Raw genomic sequence first — 25,218 nt, forward strand, 5'->3', positions numbered from 1 at the left:
CAGGTTGCCCAGGGAGGTGGTGGAAGCCTCATCCCTGGAGGTCTTTAAGGCCAGGCTGGATGTGGCTCTGGGCAACCTGATGTAGTGTGAGGTGTCCCTGTCCATGGCAGGGGGGTTGGATGATCCTTGAGGTCCCTTCCAACCCTAACAATTCTATGATTCTGTGATTAAACATACAAGACAAAACTCAGACAGGTGTTTAATGAGCAGATTATGTCAAGTTTTGCCCATGCCTCCTGAAAAGAGGGAGTCTCACTGCCTGCATGGTCAGCGAGTCTCACTGCCTGCATGATCAGCAGGTCTCACTGCCTGCTTACACTCAGGGCCTCACAGCTGCACACTGACTCTGGTCAGGCCATTAGTGCATCAGGAAAATAACCCTGAAGAGAAGAGAAAAACATTTTCTGCTGGACAAGCTCCCTGAGCAAAGCCACCTTTGCAGGGCAGATGACAGCAGTAGATGGAAGGATAATAAATTCTGATGCTTGGCTCTGTTAACATATCATGCTCACTCTTTTTGTGTATAGCCTAGGTCCCACTCATTCATATAGTCATAGATTCATAGAATGGGTTGGAAGGGACCTTAAAGATCATCTAGTTCCAGCCCCACTGCCATGGGCAGGGACACCTTCCACTAGAGCAGGTTGCTCAGAGCCACATCCAACCTGGCCTTGAACACCTCCAGGGAGGGGACACCCACAGCCTTCCTGGGCAACCTGTTCCAGTGTCTCACCACCCTCACCTTGAAGTATTTCTTCCTAATATCTACCCTACAAGCTATGCCCCAGAGTTATGTTATAACTCTACCAAAACTCTGCATTTCCTTTAGGAAAGGTGGTTGCCTCTCCCCTCCTCACTGTCATTGAGCCAGTTTGCTTTACTGACCTAATGTGCTGTCTGAAGTGGCTCACTGCAGTAACACACCATGGTCAGTAGAGGAGGGAGCGCAGGGTTGTGCAGCTGGAGCAGGACCTGCCCCTGCCAGCAGCTTTGAGGTGTTCTGTCAGCTCAGTGTCAGGCTGACTTCAGCCTGGTGCCTCTGCATCTCAAAGAATCACAGAATTAGTCAAGTTGGAAAAGACCTTAGAGATCATCAAGTTCGACCCAACACCATCTCATCAACTAATCCATGGCACTAAGTGCCTCATCCAGTCTTATTTTAAACACTTCCAGGGATGGTGACTCCACCACCTCCCTGGGCAGCCCATTCCAATGGCCAATCTCTCTTTCTGGGAAGAATTTCTTCCTAACATCCAGCCTAAACCTCCCCTGGCACAGCTTGAGACTGTGTCCTCTTGTTCTGTCACTAGTTGCCTGGGAGAAGAGGCAAGAGACATCTGCAACAGGCTCCTGACAACTGCTGTAACAGCAGGTGAAGCCTGACAGGTTTGAGAACCAAGTGTGGTAACTGCATCTGGCAGGGAAGGAGGGCAAGGAGCAGTGAGAAGACTGCACTGATTTGAGAAAGGCTGGCTGCAAGGTCTCTTTTCTGGGTGTCATTGACAGTGATGTGAATGCAGGACAGGACACAGGACAGGTCCTGCTGCTGAGTGCAAAGGTGCTGACAAGCTTCTCGTTGGGGGTCAGAGGGACTTACTCAGATTTAGGGTTTAGCAGCATCAGCAGGAGATGGGTGAAGGCTTGAACTGACTGCATTTAACTTCCACTGCAAACATCCCCTCAGCCTGGAGAAGACTCCTGGGGGATCTTAGATCTGCCTTCCAGTACCTGAAGGGATCCTGCAGGAAGGCTGCAGAGGAACTTTTCCTGAGCTTGTCTAGAGACAGGCCAAGGGGGAATGGTTTGAAGCTGAGGGAGAACAGAGTTGGGCTGGAGCTGAGGAAGAAGTTCTTCAGTAGGAGAGTGGTGAGACTCTGGAACAGGCTGCCCAGGGAGGCTGTGGCTGCCTTCTCTGTGGGAGTGCTGAAGGCCTTGAGCAGCTGAGTCTAGCTGGGAGATATCCCTGCCCGTGGTGGAGCAGTTGGAGGAGATGAGCTCTGAGCTCCCTTCCAGCCTAGGCCATTCTATGACACAAACAAAATTTCTGTTTGCTAACCTCTCTGAGCTGCATTATAGATGGAAGATATTTTCCTGCAGTTACTGAAACATGTTTCTCTGTTCTGCCATTTTAGACACCAACACTGTGCGGGGAGCACACCTTGTATTGTATATTTGCCATAAAAAAGATCACATTTTTAGCCTCCCTGGGACCATGTATATAAATACTTGTACATGAAATTATACCATAGGCTTTGAAATTTATGTCATTCATTTCTGCTAATGTTCTAAAAATATTTGTTCAGGCAAATGAAATTGCAAGAAAATATTTTACTGCAGATCAGTCAAAGGTTCTCACAACTTTGTCTTCCTAAGAAACAATATTTCAAGCTACACAACAGAGCTCTATTGCAGACACCTACGAGGCAAATTGAACCAGCTTGATTTGATTCATACCAAGGAGGTTTAAGGAGAAAGCAAGCCAAGATGCCAGCATTTTCTTTTCTTACATACATGATTCAATTTTGTTTCCTAGAAACTTCCAGTGTCAGAGGCAAATTGCCTGGGCAGTGCGTGGGAGGTTCTGTGCTTATTTCCTCTTGCCACAAACAGTCCTGAGAGCAGGGGGTGTTGTCAAAGCTTCAAGCACACAAATTGCTACTAAACCTGACTCCTCACTAAACAGCAAGTTAATGCTGCACTCAGAACGATGTGTGGTCCAAGAACATGATCCCTGGGGTGTCCCAACACCTTAATCACAAGCTCAGCAGCCATCTGGCGACTCCCAATGGCTTACCACCCACTGTGGAAGCCTCCTGGATAGCTGAGTAAGAGCCTTGTTCTGCACCACAATTTCTGCTTGCACAAAAGTCCCTTTAATGTCAGTAATCTTTCCTCAGGAAGGTTCCAAACAGCCCTCAAATCATATGCACAGTATCAACAGTCTTCCTAGGTGGTGCACAGGGGGAGATCCTGTGTGTCTTCACAGAAAGCTGTTTTTACCTCCTCTTCCTTCTCTAAATCATCACCAAAAGACTTACGGTCAGGTGAGCTGGCATCACTACCAGCTCACAATTAGTTTTATCACAAGCTGAGCATAGCTGCAGACACCTCTTCAGCAAACCTCACACCTAACTTGCAGGATTTTGTTCCACTTGGTCATATTCCAGCTCCCAGGTGAGTGCCTTCCTCATCACGCATCTGCAGCCCCTGCTTCCTGCCTGGGCTGGCCTTGCCTGCCTCTAAGTGGAGTTTGCAAAGCTTGTTCTGTAGTCTCCTCTGCAGGTCTGCTCTGCACAAATCCCTCACATCTTGGTTGCTAGTTTCCTTCCCTTCAAAGGTGTGGGTGGTGCAGACATTCAGTAGCTGCCCAGTGGAGAGAGAGGTGCCAGAGGAACAGCACAGAGAAGCTCCTGGTTTGTGGGCATAGGCTCAAGGTTAAGAATTCACAGCAGCAGTTTACTAATTCTCATGAATCTTTTAGATATGCCTAAATATTTCATCCCCTCACAGCCTCAGCAGGTTGCCCAGCAGATGGAAATAGCTTTTTCTTCCTCTCATTCAAGTCAGCAACAAGCAAGAGCTCTGTGCATATCTGGCTCATGTCAATTTTATAATACTGGGGGGGGTGGGAGGGGGAGGGAGGAGCATATTTTTGTTCTTCTTTTCACATTTAGCACTGTTTTCTTCTAGTTCCTCTGTCACTTCCAAACACAGCTATGGAAGAGCCACCTCAGTAGCTTCTCAACACCAAAGACTCAAGAACGCCAGCAACCCTACTTGTGTTGCTTCATTTTGAGACAGATCTCTCACTAACAGATCTCCCACATAAAGTTCCTGTTTTCCCAGAACCATGGAGTCTGGTAAGCCAGGAAAGAGGAAAGTTGACTCAACAATCAATGTTCACAGGATCACAGGATGTTAGGGGTTGGAAGGGACCTTCAAAGATCATCAAGTCCGACCCCCTGCCAGAGCAGGACCATAGAATCCAGCACAGGACACACAGGAATGCATCCAGGTGGGTCTTGTAAGTCTCCAGAGAAGGAGACTCCACAACCTGTCTGTCTTCTGAGCTAGGCTGCATGAAGCCTGCCTGTTTCCTGCACACACATCTGAGAGATGATAGGGGATTTGGTTGGTTGGTTTGTTTTCTTACGTTTATGCCCTTGGGGAATACAGAGTGGAGATGTCTCTCTGTCAGGGGACTGCGGAGAATGAGAGAGAAGAAAAGAGAAAAGGAGGTATGGCAGTGACATAAATGCTGCTAAAGAAAATCTTCTGAAGGTTTGCACCAGAGAACTCCCTGCTGACATGGGAAGCTGCCACACCAGCGACATCTGACAAGTGAAGACTGCAACTGATGGACAGCAGACGCTGCTGCCTTTGTGCCAGCCTCACAGACTTGCTACACAGGTATAGCACCACTTCTGCAACGTGTTCAAGTCCCTCAGGGCAAGATGAGGAGAACACCAGAGCTCAGCAGTGTGAGCAGCATCTGTGCATTCTCTAAACTGCCAAAGGAAAAAAACTTCTGGCTGCACCCAGCAAGTGAAGCTGAACTTGCCTGGAGTTTGTAGATCTCAGCAATGTGCCCTTGTGGCCAAGAGGCCAACGGCATCCTGGGGTGCATCAATGAAACTCTGTCCAAGGAAACCGTCCAGCAAGGCTAGGGAGTTTTCCCTGCCCCTCTGCTCTGTTGAGACCACACCTGGAATATTGTGTCCAATTTGGGACTGCGCAGCTCAAGAGAGACAGGAATCTGCTCGAGAGAGTCCAAGGGAGGCTATGAGGCTGACTGGGGGACTTGAGCATCTCTGCTGTGAAGAAAGACTGAAAGCCCTGGGGCTGTTTAGTCTGGAGAGAAGAAGGCTAAGAAGGGATCTGATCAATGTCTGTAAATATCTGAGGGGTGGGTGTCTAGGTGAAGGTGCCAGGCTCTTTTCAGTGGTGCCCAGTGACAGGACAAGGAGCAACAGGTACAAGCTGGAACACAGGAGATTCCATCTCAACACCAGGAGACACTCCTTTGTGGTGAGGGTGCCAGAGCCCTGGAGCAGGCTGCCCAGAGAGATTGAGGAGTCTCCTTCTCTGGAGACATTCCAAACCCACCTGGATATGTTCCTGTGTGACCTGCCCTGGCTGATCCTGCTCTAGCAGGAGGGTTGGACTGGATGATTTCTGGAGGCCCCTTGCAAACCCCTACCATTCTGTGTCTGTGATTTACCTATGGACAAAGTCCTGCACAATTTCAGACCAAAATAACTGGAATGTAGAGGAATTGAGGTCAAAAATACTCTGGACTTTTTTGGATGAGGAAGTTTAGGTTTCTTGCTATAAGGAATTCTAAAATCTTAGGGAAACAAACTAAAAAATATTTGGAATTTGTTTGCTTTGTATTTTTCCATCGGAATCAATTATTTTTCTTGTACTAATATCTTCCCTATGTTAATGCCAGGCAGTGCTGATGAGCAATATTCAGTGAGCTCTTTATCTCTGTAAGATCTCTTGCTAGAAATATTTTTCCCACAGATCTAGTCTAGCATGCTGAATTTTTTGAGGGCTTAGTAAAAGAATGACAGCAATAAGGAGCAATGCAAATTTCCAAGGCAATTAACAGCACATTAATTACCTTGCACTAACACAACTGGTTTGTATCCACTGAAGAGCAAGTGAAAATCAGAGTGCAGGAAGAAAAATTGCAGTGCACAAAGCAGATGCTGGAAAATGAACTCCTGAGGCTGGTCTCCTACTTTATATCTAGTTTATAAGGGTCAAACTGAACCCAAAAGGCAAGTGCCCAAACCCAGTCATTGTACCAGCAGTTTAAAAGGTGAGAATTCATCTGTCTCTTATTTTTGTTTAGCTTTCTAGTCTTAAAGCCATTGTTATTAGCTTGTAACTCATGTAGAATAACAAATACTCCTCCAAGAGAAATATTAATGAAAATAAGCACAGGATTACACCATCATTTGATTAAGCCAATAAATACAAACTATAACTAGCCAGTACTGTGAATAATGGCTTTAAAAGAGAGCAGAGCAACTAAATGATGCATTTTAAACACTACTGGACCTATGACCGAGTCATACAATATACATCCAGATGGAGATCTGACTTGCCCTGTTCTTGGATCAGATTCTGAGAACAGCATTATGCAAACATGGAATCTGACTTCTGCTCTGAACTGTGCAGAAAAGAGCAGATGCTGAGCTCTGGCTGAAGCCCATTTTGAACCATCACACAGCTTGAGCTTTCTGTCCTTGAGAAATTATTTGGATAGTCTTTAAAACATATATTTTATTATTTTATCTAGACAAACCAGAGAATCACAGAATGCTTTGGGTTGGAAGGGACCTCCAAAGGTCATCTAGTCCAACCCCCCTGCAGTCAGCAGGGACACAGAATCATAGAATCAGTCAGGGCTGGAAGGGACCACAAGGATCATCCAGTTCCAACCCCCCTGCCATGGGCAGGGACACCTCACACTACATCAGGCTGGCCAGAGCCTCATCCAGCCTGGCCTTAAACACCTCCAGGAATGGGGTCTCAACCACCTCCCTGGACAACCCATTCCAGGCTGTCACCACTCTCATGGTGAAGAACTTCCTCCTCACATCCAGCCTGAATCTCCCCACTTCCAGCTTCATTCCATTCCCCCTAGTCCTATTACTACCTATAGACATCCTCCACTAGAGCAGGTTGCTTAGAGAACTTACCAGATAGGAATGTTTAAAGACTTTGGGAGGGGAGAGAAAAAAAAGGGGGGGAAAAACAAATAGCAAAGTAGGTTATCAAACCTACAACTGCAAAACCCAGAATATGAATACTACAGAAGCCAGTATTTTATTTCTTACTCTTTTAGAGAAAAAAAGATGAAGTATTAAAAAAGCCTAAGGTGCAGTATTTGCCTTTATTAAAGTGAATACAGCCAACATTTCTCAGAGCTAGTTTCTCAAACTAACTGACATCAGGAAAAGAAGACGACCCATAGAATGGTTAGGGTTGTAAGGGACCTTAAAGAACATCCAGTTCCAACCCTCTTGCCATGGGCAGGGACACCTTCCACTAGCCCAGGATGCTCAAGGTCTCATCCAACCTGGCCTTGAACACTTCTAGGGAGGGGGCATCCATTAACCTCCTTGGGCAACCTGTTCCAATGTCTCACCACCCTCACTGGAAAGAATTTCTTTCTAATCATCATTCCAAATCTCTCTTCCAGCTTCAATCCATTCCCTCTCTTCCTATCACTACAAGCCCTTGTCAAAAGTCCCTTCCCAGCTTTCTTGTAGCCCCCTTCAGGTACTGGAAGGCTGCTCTAAGGCCTCCTTGGCACCTTCTCTTCTCCAGGCTGAACAGCCCCAGCTCTCCCAGCCTGTCCCCACAGCTCCTGCTGGGTCGATGCCACAAAAAGGGCATTGTTATCAAAAGCTGCCCCAGCTCCCAGGGCTGGGAAGAGGGCTGCTACTGGAACAAAGCTGGTGAGGCAGCCCTATGAGGAGAGGCTGAGGGAGCTGGGTATGTTTAGCCTGGAGAAGAGGAAGCTCAGGGGAGACCTCATTGCTGTCTACAACTACCTGAAGGGAGGTTGTAGCCAGGTGGGGGTTGGTCTCTTGTCCCAAGCAACCAGCACCAGAACAAGAGGACACAGTCTCAGGCTGTGCCAGGGGAGGTTTAGGCTGGATGTTAGGAAGAAATTCTTCCCAGAAAGAGAGATTGGCCATTGGAATGTGCTGCCCAGGGAGGTGGTGGAGTCACCATCCCTGAAGGTGTTTAAAATAAGCCTGGATGAGGCACTTAGTGCCATGGTCTAGTTGATTAGTTAGAGTTGGTTGATTGGTTGGACTTGATGATCTTGGAAGTCTCTTCCAACCTGGTTAATTCTGTGATTCTGTGGGTCTGCCCTTGCCTGCTGTGCACGCACTGCTCCCTACCTGTGCAAGGGGAACATGGCTTGGTCTAATCACAGCCAGGAGCACTACTGCTGCCTGCACACCATCTCCTGTCACCAGCATGCGCTGCCTTCAGCTGCAGAAGGCCTTTCTACAACACTGCAAGACACTTGACTTCCTCCTGGGGAAGCACAGCTTTCTTGCCTAACAATGGGCCAAATGGTTTTCATGAGGCAGAGAGAGGCTCCCCGCTGTGAAGTCCAACAGCAAGCATGTCAAACACCAACAATACAGAGCAGCACAGCCCAGAGCCTGCCTTTTCCTGTTTGCATCTGCAGCATGGGTTGGGGGGAACTAAGCATGTGAACTGCACTTGGCTCCTTACAAGTCAAAACAGCACTGCTTTGAAATGAGCAGAGGGAAAATGCACCTCCTCATAGAGCCTTTTCTCACTGCAGAGTGCGGACCTCATTGCTCTCTACAACTACATGAAAGGATGTTGTGGTGGAGTCACCATGCCTGGAGGTGCTTAAAAAAAGATTGAATGAGGCACTTGGAGCCATGGTTTAGTTGTCAGGTGGTTGGGTGATAGGTAATAGGTTGAACTTGATGATCTCTGAGATCTTTTCCAACCTGGTTGACTCTGTGATTCTGTGGTGCTGGTCTCTTCTCACAGCTAATTAGTGATAGAACAGGAGGGAATGGCCTCAAGCTGTGACTGGGTAGGTTTAGACTGGACATTAGGAAGAATTTTTTCACAGCAAGAGTGGTCAGGGATTGGAATGTGCTGCCCAGGGGGGTGGTTGAGTCACCACCCTTAGGTGTGTTTAAAGGAGGTTGGATGTAGTGCTTGGGGCTATGGTTTAGGGGTGAACTTTGTAGAGTAGGGTTCTGGGTTGGATTTGGTGATCCTGAGGGTCTTTTCCAACCTGAGTGTTTCTGTGATTCTGTGCTTTTTGTTAACTCTATGCAATGAGCCTATTGCTGTTTGTTTTCAAACCAAGCTTTTCAAAAGGGCAAGAATGACAGTGACCTCCTCTACTGTTCCTGTCTGTGTACTACATACATTTTAATTCCCTCTTTCTCCACATATAAACCCAGCACCTCACACCTGCAAGTCGCTCTTACCCTGCTCAGGAACCCTGAATCTCCTAGTGAAAGAGGACTCCTCAATCACTGGCATGGTGGATGGCTCTGCTTTGGGGACAGAAGGGGCTGGACTCTGTGTTTATAATTGTGACATTCCAGAGAAACAATAGATTAGAGAATGCAAGATGTTTATTACTGTGAGAGGGATGATTAGACTGCAGCCTGGCTGTGAGTGCAACGGGAGAGGTCACGCAAAAAACAAGGGAGAAGAGGCAGAACGAGAGGCCTCCAGTGTGTGCTTATCAGGAAGGCTGCTTCCACCCTGCTCTGCTTACTGTTAATGAGACCACATCTGAAGACTCTCAAATAGAAATGCATTAAGGTACATTAGCTACTGTAGCCATAAAGAACCTTAGAGTCATGACATTATCAGATATGCAGGACAAAGAACAGATCCTCAGAGCAGCCAGAGCAGGCAAACAATTAATTACAAAAGAAGTCTGCCCACATGTCATTCTTGCCAGACCTGAGCCCAAGACCAGAAATTCAAAAGGCATAAATTAGATTTTAAGATGCTCCCAACCAAGGGAGATGCTGACACTCATTTCTACTTGCTGTATAATGAAGCATTCTGTGATGGACACTCAGGGACTGGTCATGCAGAGAAAAAATATTAGGATGCTTTGAAGCATAATGATAATCAGAACTCTGTGGCACTGGAGGAGATTCAGGGAAAGAATCACAGAATCAGCCAGGTTGGAAAAGACCTCAGAGATCATCAAGTCCAACCTATTACCTAATAACTAACACCTCCTGACAACTAAACCATGGCTCCGAGTGCCACATCCAAGCTTTTTTTGAACACCTAGGAATGGATGTTGGAGGATTTCTTGAGTTAATACACTTGGACTCCTCCCCCTTGGTGGGAAGGGGGATGCTCAGGCTGGACTCAGGTTGGGAGTGACCTCAGAGCTCATCTGCTCCAACCACCGTGCCACAGGCAGGGACACCTCTCAGCTAGACTCAGCTGCTGAAGGCAGTCTGGTTATTGAGCCATTGCTCGGAGCCCAGAGGGAATTTGCGCACTGACTTCTTCTCCTGGCGTCAGCAGACTTTGTGTCTCTTTAGCCTGGGAGTTTGGTAAACCCAAATCTCCCAAGACCCTTTGAACAAACACTCTTGCTTTGTTTTAAAATCATACCACCACCAAACCTGGATGCTGTTGTAGTTTGGGATATTACCTCTCATTCAGACATAAAATCCCATTCTAAGACTTTAGAGGAGCAGGCTTTAGAAAGAATTATTTCCTGTATTTAGGAGTAAACAGAGCAGTTGTTACAGGGCAGGAGCAGCAGCATTTCAGCTAAGCCAGGCAGGCTCTTACAGAGCAGTTGTTACAGGGTAGGAGCAGCAGCAAGTTCCATGGAAACAGGACAAAGAATTATTCCCTGTGAGGGTGACAGAACACTGGAATGGGCTGCCCAGGGGGGTTGTGGAGTCTCCCTCTCTGGAGATATTCAAGACCTGCCTGGATGAGTTCCTGTGTGATCTGATATAGGAGATCCTGCTCTGGCAGGGGGGGTTGGACTGGATGATCTCTTGGAGGTCCCTTCCAGTCCCTAACATTCTGTGATTCTGTGATTTATTTCAGCTAAGCCAGGCAGGCTCTTACAGAGCAGTTGTGACAGGGTAGGAGCAGCAGCATTTCAGCTAAATCAAGGCAGACTCTTACAGTAGCAGTTCAACTAAGCCAGGCAGGCTCTTCTGCACAACTTTCTCCCAGGCACCTATGCCAATGACTTTTTCCACCTCCTGTTACTGCAGTCCTGGACCTCTGGCTAACTTGGCCAAAGCATCTCAGACCTGACCTGTGACACCTTTTGCTATTCCAGTCCTGGGGCTCCGAAAGGGTTCTGCCAGCACTTCCTTTCTGACCTGCACTGCGCTCCTTGCTGTTTACCCCCTTAGCTGCCATGCAGCTCTGTGTGAAGGCCACTGCAGTGCCCTGCAGTACCTCCTGCTCCCTTTGCAGTCCTGGGCCCCTCCATAGCTCTGTAAATAAGCTTCCATCCTGACCTGCAGCAACCCCTTGCTGTCAGGATCCAGGAGTCTCTCCTGAGCAGAGCTTGCCAAACATTCCAGACCACTGCCTAGGGGCACTGAGGAGACTTTTCTTCCCTTTTTTTTTTTTTTTGCTGAGAGGAGGGGAGTGAGGAAACAAGGAGGAAGAGGGGAAAGGCTGTTTTTAAAGCTTAATAGAATCAATGAAGAATTTTAAGAATACAGTTTAACATGCTATGAAAACAAAGGCTTTGCTCTGCCCCACTGCAGCAGGAGCACAAGAAATGACACCTTTCTACTTGTGGGAACACAGTGTAGACTGAAGTAGAAGCAAAGAGCACATAGGAAAGGATCAGTCAGGAGCAATCAAAGATCCTGACAGGCAAAAGAAAAACCTACACTTCCTCGTGTGCCATTGGAGGTGCAGCCCAGCACAGCTTGGCTGTAGCAGTCACTGCCAGCTGCGGTACTCAGCACATCTTCCTCTCCCCCATCTTTTCATATCCTTGCTCCTGTGGGCTGTAACTCAGTGCAAGCTGATGTGTGCTGAGTCACTGAGTACAGCAGGATTGGTTCAGGTATCTAATGTTAGTCATGGGGGAATCATCACAGAGTCATAGAATGGCTCAGGTTGGAAGGGACCTCAGAGCTCATCTACTCAAGCCTCCCCACCATGGGCAGGGACACCTCTCAGCCAGACTCGGCTGCTCAAGGCTTCATCCAAACTGGCCTTCAGCAGCCCCAGGCAGTAGGCAGTCACAGCCTCCCTGGGTAACCAGAGTCCTATTTCCTGAAAGGACCAGCAAATTGGGAGGACCCAAACTATGAAGAATTTAAATTTTAGTTCACTACTAATGTGTGGGGTTACCATTGAAATAATTCAACAGGCTGCTGCACTGCTCTGCTCTGCTGAGACCTCACCTGCAGTGCTGTGTCCAGCTCTGGGGCTCTCAACACAGGAAGGACATGGACCTGATGGAGAGGGTCCAGAGGAGGGCCATGAAAATGATCAGGGGGCTGTGATCTCTGCTGTGAGGACAGGCTGAGGGAGCTGGGGGTGTTCAGCCTGGAGAAGAGAAGGCTCAGGGCAGACCTAAGAGCAGCCTGCCGGTACCTGAAGGGGGCTACAGGAAGGCTGCAGAGGGACTGCTTGCAAAGGCCTGAAGTGATTCGAAATCTACGATTCCTGCAAGAATGGTCAGGCACTGGAACAGGCTGCCCAGGGAGGGGTGTAGTCACCATCCCTGGAGGTGTTCAAGAAACCTGTGGCCATGGCACTCTAGGACATGGCTTACCATACATGGTGGTGGTAGGTTGGTTGGTTGGATGATCTCAGAGGTGTTTCCAACCCAAACAATTCTGCGATTCAATGATTTTAAGAAATGTGAGCTGACAGAGGTTCATCACAACATTCACTTAACAAAGCCTCAAAGCTGCCCTGTGTTTCCTTCTGCAAGTGCACAGTGAGGATGTAGGCTGGAAACCTGCACCTGGTCTTTTAGCAGGCTAAGGGCTGTCCTCGCTTTCCTCACCAGGGTTTGCAAACCTCACTGAGCACAACCAACATGGGAGGAGAGGATGGGGGAAGGGAAGGGAAAAATCAGTCCTGCTTGGGATTATGTGACTAAAATAAGGTATTGAATTTCTAGTTTTCACAATGAAACACTCCAGGACAAATGAGGTGCTGAAGCAGGGTTTAAAATTCATTGAGTAATAGGATTTTGTGCTGTTTAGCAGGATTAGGCATGTTAAAGAAAGAGCCATTTCTTTCAGCCTGACAATGGATGAGAGCAGGGCACAGTGCTCTTGGTTGTTATTGTAAGCAATTTGCAGGATTACTTAGGAGTGGAGGCCTTGTGCTGGCCCTCTCTGCAACGTGTCACAGTGAAGGTGGCAGTGCTGTCATTACAGTTCTCTCCAGACAGTTTCAGAACCACAGCAGCTGAGGGATCAAAGGTTTGGAGGCTGGTAGAGGGGAGGAGGGAGGGAAAGGAAGGGATGCCAGTGGAGAAAAAGTAGAAACCAATTAAAACACTCCCTTATTAGGCCCATGACCTGGGTGACCTTTGCCCTCCAAGGCTCTGGGGCAGCTTGCTCTGGGACGTAATGGTTTGGTTCAGGCTGTTGTGCTGAAGTGCTGACTCTGCTTTCTCCAGTGCTGTCGGCCACTGACAAACCTCTCTTGACTGGGAGGGAAGAAGAGGTTGTTTTTCACTAACACTTTGGATGGGATTTCCTGTTCCAGATGGTATTATTTTGTTCCTTCCTGCTCCTCTAGTTAAAAAAAAAGAAAAAAAAAAAAAAAAGAAAAACCCAAAAAGGGCAAACCAACTCCACAAAGCTGCACAGCTTTCTTGTTTTCTCCTTTCTTAACATTCTGTGTTTCATGGGGTCATCTCCTTCTGCTGGCAGTCGTGGAAACAAAGCTACCAGAACATCCAGACTAAGGGTTCAGAGCACAAGGCACAGCACAGAGCAAGTGGGACTTTTCCCAGCCAGTGTTCCTTCCAAAGCACAGGCCTGAAATGCAGGTGTGTCAGAAGGTCCTCAGGCCAGGGCAGAGCAGCTGAAAGCCACAGTATCCCTTGGGAATCTGCAGCTTCAATGCCCAGTCTTTTTCATAGCAGCATTGGTAATCACAGCCCTTTTCTTTCTGGATTTAAAGCACCTAAGGCAGTTAAAAAACTGAAATGCTTTTTCTCCAGGAACTGGGGTGTCCTACTTCTGCCGATTCATGTAAAGAATTTATCTGGAGATCTGCAGAGGTTGCATAGAGCACAGCTCCAGGTAATTTTAGCCCAGAGAATGAGCCCCAGTGGCACGGTCAATCTGCTCTCAAACCCCCAGCTGAAGTCTCCTGTGGGGACAGGCTGCAAGAGCTGGGGCTGTTCATCCAGTACCTGACGGGGGCTACAAGAAAGCCAGGAAGGGACTTTTGACAAGGGCTTGTAGTGATAGGAAGAGATGGAATGGATTGAAGCTTGAGGAGGGCAGATTTAGACTGGAGATTAGGATGAAATTCTTGACAGTGAGGGTGGTGAGACTCTGGAACAGGCTGCCCAGGGAGGTTGTGGATGACCCCTCCCTGGGGGTGTTGAAGGCCAGGCTGGATGAGGTCTTGAGGAGCTGAGTCTAGTTGAGAGGTGTCCCTGGGCATGGTGGGGAGGTTGGAGGAGATGAGCTCTGAGGTCCCTTCCAACCTGAGCTATTCTGGGATTCTATGATTCACTGTTCCTGATCTACTTCTGAAGAACCCTTAAAGGAGGAAAAGACTTTTATCACTAAGTTTGAACTTACTCTGCAGAGCTCTGCCTCTCCACTACAACAAACTACCAGGCAAACAAACACCCAGACTCTGCTAGCATCTGCAAAACCATTGGGAATGAAAACTGCATTGCCAGATTAGATTTGGATCTGAAATGGAAACTAATGCACAGCTTTGCACTGTTAACCTTCCTCTTGAGATGGCAAATGTAATCCATTAAGACTAATATCTTTGAAACAAATTATCTAGAGGTCATGAAGTAGATTTCCTCTTCCAGAAGAGTAAGATCTTCACTTGTCCTAAGTCAAACCTCAGTCACAGAAGCAGATTACTTTAGTTTGCTGGCACACAGCAGGATCTGGCCAGCCCAGGTTGCAATCTTTTCTTATGGAGTGAGTGGCAAATTTTTTTCAATCTGGCTTGGTGAAGGTAATCCACAAACTGTTGTTGAGCTCATTGAAGCTCAATATCAAATATTTTGGCTGGATATTAGGAAGACATTCTTCACGCTGAGGGTGGGGAGACACTGGAGCAGGTTGCCCAAGGAGATCATGAATGCCCCTTCCCTGGAGGTGTTCAAGGCCAGGCTGGATGAGGCCTTCTAAATGAACAACAATGAAACAGGGTGCAGACAGCAGAAGAATGACTACAAATGTTCTGATCAGTTCTGCTGAGATAAAGTAATATCCATGGTCCTCTGAGCTCCCAGTGCCCAAGGATTAGTTCTGGTTGATACAAGTTGCAGTACTTGCCCAAAATATTTGCTCAAAATCCTGGTGTTTCAGTTCTGCAAGCTCAAAACAGCTCTTGGCAGTCAAAGGAAATTCATGACACACTAAAATCTACTGCTAGGGGAGAGGTGATTAAAATGCTGATTGAGAAAAGTGTCTTTAGTTTTAGGAAGTAAACCAGAACAGGCTTTTGAAAAGAAGACTGAACACAGCTTGGAACGGAATCTGAGTGTACTTCAAACACAAATATGAGGCAGGGACTTGTTACTGCAGAGCTGCTGCCTTCTTTCAAAAGGTATAAAATACTTTCATAGAATCATAGAATAGTCTGGGGTGGAAGGGACCTCCAAAGCTCAACCAGTCCAGCCCTGCTGCAGTCAGCAGGGACATCTTCCACTAGAGCAGGTTGCCCAGAGCCTTGTCCAGCCTCATGTTGAGTATCTCCAGGCACAGGGCTTCAACTATCTCCCTGGGCAACCTGTTGCAGTGTTCCAGCACCGTCACGGTGCAGAACTTGTTCCTCACATCCAATCTAAATCTGCCCTGCTCTCACCCTGTCACTGCAGGCCTTTGCAAACAGTCCTTCTGCAGAGTCTTGTAGAAGGTACCTTCAGGTACTGGCAGGCTGATATTAGGTCTGCTGGGAGCCTTCTCTTCTCCAGGCTGAACACCCCCAGCTCTCTCAGCCTGTCCTCATAGCAGAGGTGCTCCAGCCCCCTGATCATGTTGGTGGCCTCCTCTGGACCTGCTCCATCAGGTCCATGTCCTTCCTGTGCTGAGGGCCTCGGAGCTGGACACAGCACTGCAGGTGAGGTCTCAGCAGAGCAGAGCAGCAGCATGTTGAATTATTTCAATGGTATCCCCACATGTTAGTAGTGAACCAAAATTTAAAATGCAGCAAAAAAAGTGGGATCTTTTGCCAGCTCTGTTTTCTGTTTGGATGTGGTTTGAAATGCAGTGGGTTTTGCTAGGTCTGTCCTGAAGAACAAGGAGAGTGCTTCTGGGGTATCGCTTCAGAAACAGGCAGGAGTCACACAAACTCCCCAGCAGCACTGAGTGTTGTACCACTGGAGCAGCTACCAGGCCTCTCTTGGTGTGAAGACATGGATGAACTCAACAGTGAAGCATGGGATGCAGTGGGTGTATAACTCTGCCCCCCAACACTGACTACAGAATCTTTCCGGCTTTGCTTCTTATCACAGAATCACAGAAACATTCAGGTTGGAAAAGACCCTCAGAATCACCAAGTCCAACCCAGAACCCTACTCTACAAGGGTCACCCCTAAACCACAGCCCCAAGCACCACATCCAAACCACCTTTCAACACATCTAGGGGTGGTGACTCATTCCTGAGCAGCACATTCCTGTGCCTTACCACTCTTGCTGTGAAAAAATTATTCCTAATGTCCAGTCTAAACCTACCCAGTCACAGCTTGTGGCCACTCCCTCTTGTTCTATCACTAATTACCTGGGAGAAGAGACCAGCACCAGCCTCTCCACAACATCCTTTCAGTTGGTCGTAGAGAGCCATGATGCCTCCCCTCAGCCTCCTCTTTTCCAAAGTAACCATTCCCAGCTCCTGCAGTTGATCTTCATAAGATTTATTTTCCAGGCCCTTCCCCAGCTTCCTTGCCCTCCTCTGCACTGGCTCCAGTACCTCCACATCTCTCTTGTATTGAGGTGCCCAAAACTGGACACAATACTCAACGTATGGCCTCACCAGAGCTGAGTACAAGGGGACAGTCACCTCCCTGCTCCTGCTGGACACAGCATTTCTAATCCAAGCCAAGGATTTCTTGGCCGCCTGGGCACACTGCTGGCTTCTATTCAGCTGCTTGTCGATTAGAACCCCCAGGTTCTATCCTAAGGGCTGCATTTTCCCAACATGTCAAGGAGCAAACTCCCAAGAGTGCACCTTTGGGCTATCTGCTCTCCACCTGAGGACTCTGTTCAGCAAAGCTAGAAAGCCTGTGGCAGCCTGCTCTGCACTTTGACCAGCATGGGCCCTGTGTCCCCAGCATCTGCTTCCCAGTCTGAGGCCAGGTGCTGACAGACGTAACAAAATATGGTTTGCCCTCTCTGCTGCTGCTGGTTTGGAGCTGGTTTGGGGCACTTGGCTCTGCTCTTCTGGAGGCATGACCACACTCACTGTTACTTGGAATGGATGCAGGAAGATGCTTCTTTGCCACCTACATTTAAAGCTTGGAGGAAACAAATCAGTCACTTGGTTATAAACCATTCCTTCACTACTGCTTACATCTCCAAAACGAAGCCAGATGAGCCATCCTCCAAACCTGCCTTGTTGCATGGCAGCACATTTTTCTGATAAGGTAAATTACAGAACAAAGAGAAATGCACTGCTTCAGCCCTCACTCCCCCTTTTTAATTATCAGTGGCTGGAGACACAATTAATTTTGGAATTAAGACTGTCTGCTTTCATAAAAACATATCCTTCCTTGTCTGGCAGTGCTGGGTTTGTTCCAGGCAATGTTAGCAATTATCTTCTGGGTCACCCCTGAGTTGTCAATAGGCTGTCTGTGTGCAGCACTGCTCCTGCAGTGTTTATAACAACAGGCTGTTTGTCACACAATGTGGCACAGCCAGGAAGCCAAATGAGGGAGGGAAGGAGGGGGTGGGAAAAAAATCATCAAAATACTTCAGCAAGGCTGCAGAGGCTGATATTCTGGAGTAATTACAGATGGCATACAACCCAATAACATCTTGGAAGCACAGAACCTCCTAAGGGGAATGATAAAACTAAAAGCCATGGTTCCAAGTCTTGAATGGGGCATAACTAGAAAGAACAATTCCCCCCCCACCTCTGGGCAAATGAAATCTCTGACTAAAGGGCATGCACTGCATAAGCTTCAAACCAGCCTTCAAAAAAGCCATCACTACCCATCTGCAATCACAGCATCACACAATACATCCGGCTGGAAGAGACCTCCAGGCTCATTCAGTCCACCCTGTGGCTCAGCATTGCAGGGTCAACACTAAACCATGTCCCTAAGCACCAGGTCCACATGATACTTGAACACCCCCAGGAATGGTGACTCCAGCACTGCCCTGGGCAGACCATTCCAATGTTTGAGAACCCTTCCAATGAAGAAATATTTCCCAGCATCCAACCTGAAGCTTCCCTGGTACAGCTTCCCTGGCACAGCTTGGAACCATCCCCTCTGGTCCTGTTGGTTGCCACCAAGAAGTAGAGGCTGGACCTCTGTTATTCCAGTTGTGTACTCACGTAACTCACTGCTACAACAAATTTTTGGAAACAGAGCTAAAAAAATGTACCCAAGTTCAGTCACTGCATTCTAAGCAAAGCACACTGAGTTGCTCAGCTAAATGGGACTATAAATTCTCATCCCAGGAGAGAGGAAAATCCCTCTTCAGCATCAAGTCCCACACAGTGAGGAAGTCTCCAGGCACAGGAGAGATTCTCTGGGACTGGAGGGTCTATCTACACAGAACTGAAATACAGTTAATGGTATTTGCATCACTGCCAAGTGTTTTACATGTGGCACATGAAGATCCCCTCAAAGAACAGAAGGCAAGCCCAGCAAGAATCCTGCTGTAGCTCCACTAGTAAAGTATGGATGAATCAGAATCATAGAATTGTTAGGGTTGGAAGGGACCTCAAGGATCATCCAGTTCCAACCCCCTTGCAGAGGGACACCTCACACTGGATCAGGTTGCTCACAGCCACATCCAGTTTGGCCTTAAAAACCTTCAGGGGTGAGGCTTCTACCACCTCCCTGGGCAACCTGTGCCAGTGTCTCACCACCCTCATGGGGAAGAATTTCTTCTTAACACCCAATCTGAATCTACCCATTCCTAGTTTTGTTCCATTCCCCCTAGTCCTGTCATTACCTGACACCCTAAAAAGTCCCTCCCCAGCTTTCTCGTAGGCCCCCTTCAGATGCTGGAAGGCCATAAATGAACAGTTACTATGCCACATCTACAGGTCCAAGCAGGAGTATCTGAACCTTGAACAGAGGGAGAACGTTGAGCAAAGCAACACAGCACAAAACCCAGCGATGCTAGGCAATTATTGCAACTAGGAGTGAGCCAAAAGCAATTGCAGCAGAGGTGAAGAAACATCTGCAGTGCAATGGCTCAAGCAGCAGTCTGGCCAGGCCACCAGGATTAACACCTTCAGCCTCTGCAAATACACCACAGGAACTGCAAGAGTCACAACTGCTGGGTGCTTTCCATCCTCCTTTGTCAGCCACCAGAGGAGTTTGGAATGAATAAGCTTTACCTGTGCTGTCTTCTAGAAGACCAATAAACAAGACCTGCAATAGCTAACCTTAAATGTTCCCAAAGGAGTTTCAGTTCACTTTAACCTTTTCAATTTGCAGCCTTTGGCATTCAGCCAAATAGTTGTGACCTAATGGGATCTGCAAGTGAAAATTCAAATCCTGCATGCTTGTCTCCTCCAGTTCTTATCCCACGTTTCCTCTTGGGGCGAACCCCTCCATTATTACTGCTGCTGCCAGAGCCTCTATTTAGTCTCTGGCCTCCTTTAGCTTGTGGCTAAAAACCTAAACATGCCTAGTATAACCGCTTGGGAATAGTTACCTTTGCTTTTAGGTCTCCAAATAACTTTGTATTAAGACCTTACAAGCAAAAAATGGGAAATGTACAAGCTCAGTAGGCATGGAGACAGATCCTTGGAGACAGAGGGAAGTCATTCTGTACTGTCTGCCAGAACACAGCACAAAGCATGGGACTCAAAGGGCCAATTTAGTGTTTTGGTTTGTTTTATGCTATTTCATAGAACCATGGAATGGTCCAGGCTGGAAGGGACCTCCAAAGCTCATCCAGTCCTACCTCCCCACCGTCAGCAGAGACATCCCCGACTAGATCAGGCTGCCCAGGGCCTCATCCAGCCTCACCTTGAATATCTCCAGGGAAAGATCCTCAACCACCTCCCTGGGCAACCTGTTCCAGTGTTCCACCACCCTCACAATGAAGAACTTCTTCCTGATATCCAATCTAAATCTGCCCTTCTCCAGTTTGAAGCCATTGACCTTCGTCCTGTCACTGCAGGCCTTTGCAAAGAGTCTCTCTCCATCCTTCCTGTAGTCCCCTTCAGGTACTGGCAGGCTGCTATTAGGTCTCCCTGGAGCCTCCTCTTCTCCGGGCTGAACACCCCCAGCTCACTCAGCCTGTCCTCCAAGCAGAGATGCTCCAAGCCCCTGATCATCCTTCCTATATTTCATTCCCTTACTTTAAATAACAAACATATGGGGTTCTGATACCTGTTCAAACAAGGGATCAGAAATACTGGACAAGTGCTGTGTTTGGGAGTTCTTTTTGCTACAGGGAAGGAAAACAGTTTCTGTTGATGTGATGTTCTGTCCCCCTCCTGTTTCTCCTCAACCAAGTGAGCCCAATGCTGTAATCAGCAAAAGGTGCAGCAAACCCAGTGTCAGGGAGCTCTCTGGCAGTTTACACAATGAAGATTACATTTACATTTCTACTGCAGCCTCAGAGCTTTGCAGGCTTGGGAATCACTCTGCACTTGCAAACCAATACAGATAAACAGACGTGTATTTACAAAAGGATCCAGTTGCTCTCAGAAGAGCTTATAACCAAAATAGTCATAGAATCACTCCGGTTGGAAAGGACCTCTCAAGTCATCTGGTCCAACTACCCTGCAGTGAGCAGGGACATCCTCAACTTGATCAGGTCACCCAGAGCCCCATCAAGCCTCACCTTGAATATCTCCAGGGATGGAGCCCCAACCACCTCTCTGGGCAACCTGTTCCAGTGTTCAACCACACTCATTTTAAAGAACTTTTTCCTAACATCCAATCTAAAGCTCCTCTCATTTCAAACCCTCATCCTATCACTGCAGGCCTTTGTAAACAGTCCCTCTCCAGCCTTCTTGCCAGCCCCGTTCAGCTAACCATGTTTTGTTGATGATAGGGAGGAGATACTTTTTAGGTGGGTTGTTTGTTGTTGACTCAAAATGCTTGAGGTTTTTGATACAGCCCTTCTCTGCCCAGGCTGGTAACCTGTCCTTACTATAGTCTGAAGTAGCATGAACCCCTGTCTTGGAGAGGTCTGCACGAAGAAGGGGCCACTTAACACAGACAACAAACAAATCAAAATTCCAAGTCATAAAGTGAGAAATGTTGGGACTGGTGTTTGCAAACACTTGCTTTTCACAGTATCACAGTACATTAGGGGTTGGAAAGGACCTCAAGAGATCGAGTCTATCCCCCCTGCCAAAGCAGGATCACTTATGGCAGTCCCCACAGGAATACATCCAGCTGGGTTTGGAAAGTCTCCAGAGGAGACTCCACAACCTCTCTGGGCAGCCTGTTCCAGTGCTCTGTCACCCTCACTGTAAAGAAGTTTCTCCTCACATTGAGGTGAAATCTTCTCTGTTCAATCTTGTACCTGTTGTTCTTTGTCTTATTATTGTGCACCACTGAAAAGAATTTGGCCCCCTCCACTTGACACTCACCCCTCAGATATTTTTGAATGGTTCTGCAGTAGATGTGTAGCATTTACTATTCCCTCTGCATGCTTTTTTAGGGGAAGCTTGGCAGATGTGTCAGAAATTCCTGGTTTAAGATGTACACCCTTCACACACCTCTGCTGATAACAAAACAATAGGGGTAAGGTAATAATTCTTTCTCCTTGCTTACTTTCCTGCCCACTGTGATCTACACAAGACATTGCACAAGACATTCACCTGCAGGAGACAGGAACAGAAAGAGATACAGGCAGAGCCATTAAACCTGATGTCTCCTTTCCACAGACACGTGCACAGGCTTCATCAATCTGACGCCAGCAGTCTCCACTTCCACACTGCCTGCTGGCTTCATGCCTGACAAATTCCACCTACCCTACAGCTCTGCAGGCAGCACAAAGCCAAGGGAGCCAGCAGAGCAGGCTGCACAAATCACATGCCACCAGTCTGAGCTGCCCGAGGCTTTGAGCCCTGACACCACTGCTGCCACACTGCAGTGTAAGCAGGGTGCTCCTGAGCAGCCTGCATGTGCTCTGCAAAGCTGAAGCTTGCCCAAAGCTGCCTTCCAAACGGTGGCTGGTAATGCTTTCAACATTACAGAGCCTGCTACAAGTGCTGAGCTGTCCATCGGCACATACTACATCAGTCAAGTGGGAAACGTTGTGGGAATGGAGGTTCTCAGGGAAATTCAACAATTCATCTTAGACACGCTGACATAAGAGGATTTTGTTTCAAGCAACACCTATTAGGTTTGCTGTATGAAAGCAATGACTTTTTCAGCCCAGAATTTTCCTAAGGGGCAAAACCCAAACAAAAAAAAAAAAAACTGTAATTGAACCTCCATCATTCTCTCTCCTCACTGAAAAACGCCAACTGAAAAACTCCAGCAAGGCTGCAATTTGCAATGCAGGAAGAAAAACAGTTAGCATAATAAATTGCTCTGGGCTTTAGGTGTCCTCACTGAGGGCAATATTGGGCTTTCCCATAAATAAAAACACCCCCTGAGGATGAAATTCTAGGACAATAAATATTCTGTTTTAAGTGGAGAAGAGGCAGAGCTGCCAGCTGTCTTACACTGACATTCAAGGGGAAACCCCAATTCTTCCTCCTACCCACACATCATTTAATACTTCAAGGCCCAAATGAGGGATCACCTTTGTGCACAAGATGCAGAGAAGGGCACTGAAGGAAATGAATGACTGTGGGAAACTTTAAATAGCTCTGATAATATATTCTAGGAGGAGAAAGAAAAAAAAAAGGCAAAGAGCTTCTAGTTTCAGATTTCTAAACTAAAAAGATTACAATAAGAAGAAAATTAGAGTAAGAGAGAGCAAAAATCACTCCTTTACAGGGAGAGAAATCCCAGAAGCATGTTTCATTAACTGCAGTAAATCTCATTATTATTATCACTGTATTGCAAGTCCATTGGGTTCAAAAACATGCAGACAACAGCAGATCACAGACCAAGCAGTTAGATGTCAGTCACACTGCCAGTGGTGTGGGTCAACAGCAGTAGGGAATTCAAATTTGCTACAGTTCCATGATAACCGCCTCAAGGAGAGAAGTTCTTTCGAAGCAGATATTTAGTAAGCTGTAAACAACTTCTGCCTGGCTGGAAATTTCCCCTTTGATTTCTGGGAGGATATGGTTATGTGAATGGCATCTGCTTCCGATGACAAAACAGACAGAATGTCCTTAATTCAGGGAAAGAGGGAGAAAGAAAAAGGCTCCTGAGAACTGTAGACCTTCACCAACAAGCATGATATAAAAGAGCTCCTTCACTCAAGTGCAAGAGAAGGAAGATAAGAGCAACAGGGCAGGGGCTTGACCTGAGTGTTTTAACAGTAGTCACCTAGAAAGAGCCAGATGGACAACCCTGCCCTAACACAACCAACCCAAAGCCTCATTTCTGTTCTGTCTGTGCAGATTACAAAAAAAAAATTAAAAGGACAACATCAACACGGGCACTGCAGACCTGAACAACAGGCATCACATCACCCATACCTCTGGGTCCTGCTCTCAGGAGCACACAACCAAGGTGCTTGTAAACACAAGTTTTCTTCCAGGACTCATAGCAGAGAGATAACCCAGGAACAATACTGTATGTGAAGGGTTCTGCTTGAGATGTCTATCCACTGCCACAGACAACTCCAACATCCTCTGAGATATATTATGTTTGACTTTTCACATGGACCTTCTTGGACTGATGGGGTTTTTTCTCAAACCAAGAGAAATAGATATACAAGCTTATGGATTTGTTAATAAAACATTAGCACAGAATCATGGAATGGTATGTGTTGGAAGGGACTTCCAAAGCTCATCTAGTCCTACCCCCTGCAGTCAGCAGGGGCATCCTCCACTAGAGCAGTTTACCCAGAGCCCCGACCTTGAATATCTCCAGGGATGGGGTCTCAACTACCTCCCTGGGCAACCTGTTGCAGTGTTCCAGCACCCTCATGGTGCAGAACTTGTTTCTCACATCTGATCTGGATATAAACTACAGCACAAGAGGTTGCACCTCAACATGAGGAGGAACTTCTTCACTGTGAGGGTCACAGAGCACTGGAACAGGCTCCCCAGGGAGGTTGTAGAGTCTCCTCTGGAGACTTTCAAGCCCCATCTGGATGCATTCCTGTATCACCTGTGCTAGATTCTACAGTCCTGCTCTGGCAGGGGGGTTGGACTTGATCTCTGGAGGTGCCTTCCAGCCCCTAACATCCTGTGATCCTGTGTGATCCTGTAATCTAAATCTGCTCTTCTCTCCTTTCAAACCATTGCCCCTCATCCCATCACTACAGGTTCAGATCCAGCAGTGACTTAGTAGCGGCCACCTCCACCTCCACTGCAAACAGTTTGCTTGATCCCTGAAGCTTTTTGCCTTTAACAATACCAGAAGGCACAATTGCTTGAGGCTCTTTATGTCTAGAGGCCCCTCCAGAGAGACCCTGACAAGCTGGAGAGGTGGGCCCATGACAACCTCATGATGTTCAACAAGACCAAATGCAAGGTCCTGCAGCTGGGTCGGGGCAATCCCAAGCATCAGTATAGGCTGGGCAGGGACTGGCTTGAGAGCAGCCCTGAAGAAAAGGACTTGGGGGTGCTGGGGGATGAGAAGCTCAACATGAGCCAGCAGTGCGCACTTGCAGCCCAGAGAGCCAACCAGAGCCTGGGCTGCAGCAAGAGAAGTGTGGCCAGCAGGGAGAGGGAGGTGATTGTCCCCCTCCACTCCGCTCTGGTGAGACCACACCTGGAGTACTGCATCCAGTTCTGCAGCCCCTATTACAAGAAGGATCTGGAGGTGCTGGAAGGTGTCCAGAGAAAGGCCACGAGGATGAGCAGAGGGCTGGAGCTCCTCTCTAGTGAGGACAGACTGAGAGAGTTGGGGCTGTTCAGTCTGGAGAAGAGAAGGCTCTCAGAAGACCCTCCTGCAACCTTCCAATATCTGAAGGGGGCTACAGAAAAGCTGGGGGGGGGCACACTTTTTAGGGTGTCAGGTAATGACAGGACTAGGGGGAATGGAACAAAACTAGAAATGGGTAGATTCAGATTGGATGTTAGGGAGAAGTTTCACACCATGGGGGTGGTGAGAGACTGGAACAGGTTGCCCAGGGAGGTGGTGGAAGGCTCATCCCTGGAGGTTTTGAAGGCCAGGCTGGATGTGGCTGTGAGCAACCTGCTGTAGTGTGAGGTGTCCTTGCC

General features: G+C 47.6%; 1 protein-coding gene across 1 annotated transcript in view; it reads right to left on the reverse strand.

Moving 5' to 3' along the window:
- LOC128981000 (potassium voltage-gated channel subfamily KQT member 1-like) overlaps window positions 1-25,218 on the reverse strand; it is a 354,965-nt gene that overhangs the window by 206,871 nt on the left and 122,876 nt on the right. Inside the window, exon 12 of the mRNA XM_054399631.1 lies at window positions 5,107-5,118. Within this exon, the coding sequence (XP_054255606.1) occupies window positions 5,107-5,118 (12 nt within the window). The remainder of the gene's footprint in view (window positions 1-5,106; window positions 5,119-25,218) is intronic.

This window comes from Indicator indicator, chromosome 3, assembly GCF_027791375.1.
Source record: "Indicator indicator isolate 239-I01 chromosome 3, UM_Iind_1.1, whole genome shotgun sequence".
NCBI classification, from domain to species: domain Eukaryota; kingdom Metazoa; phylum Chordata; class Aves; order Piciformes; family Indicatoridae; genus Indicator; species Indicator indicator.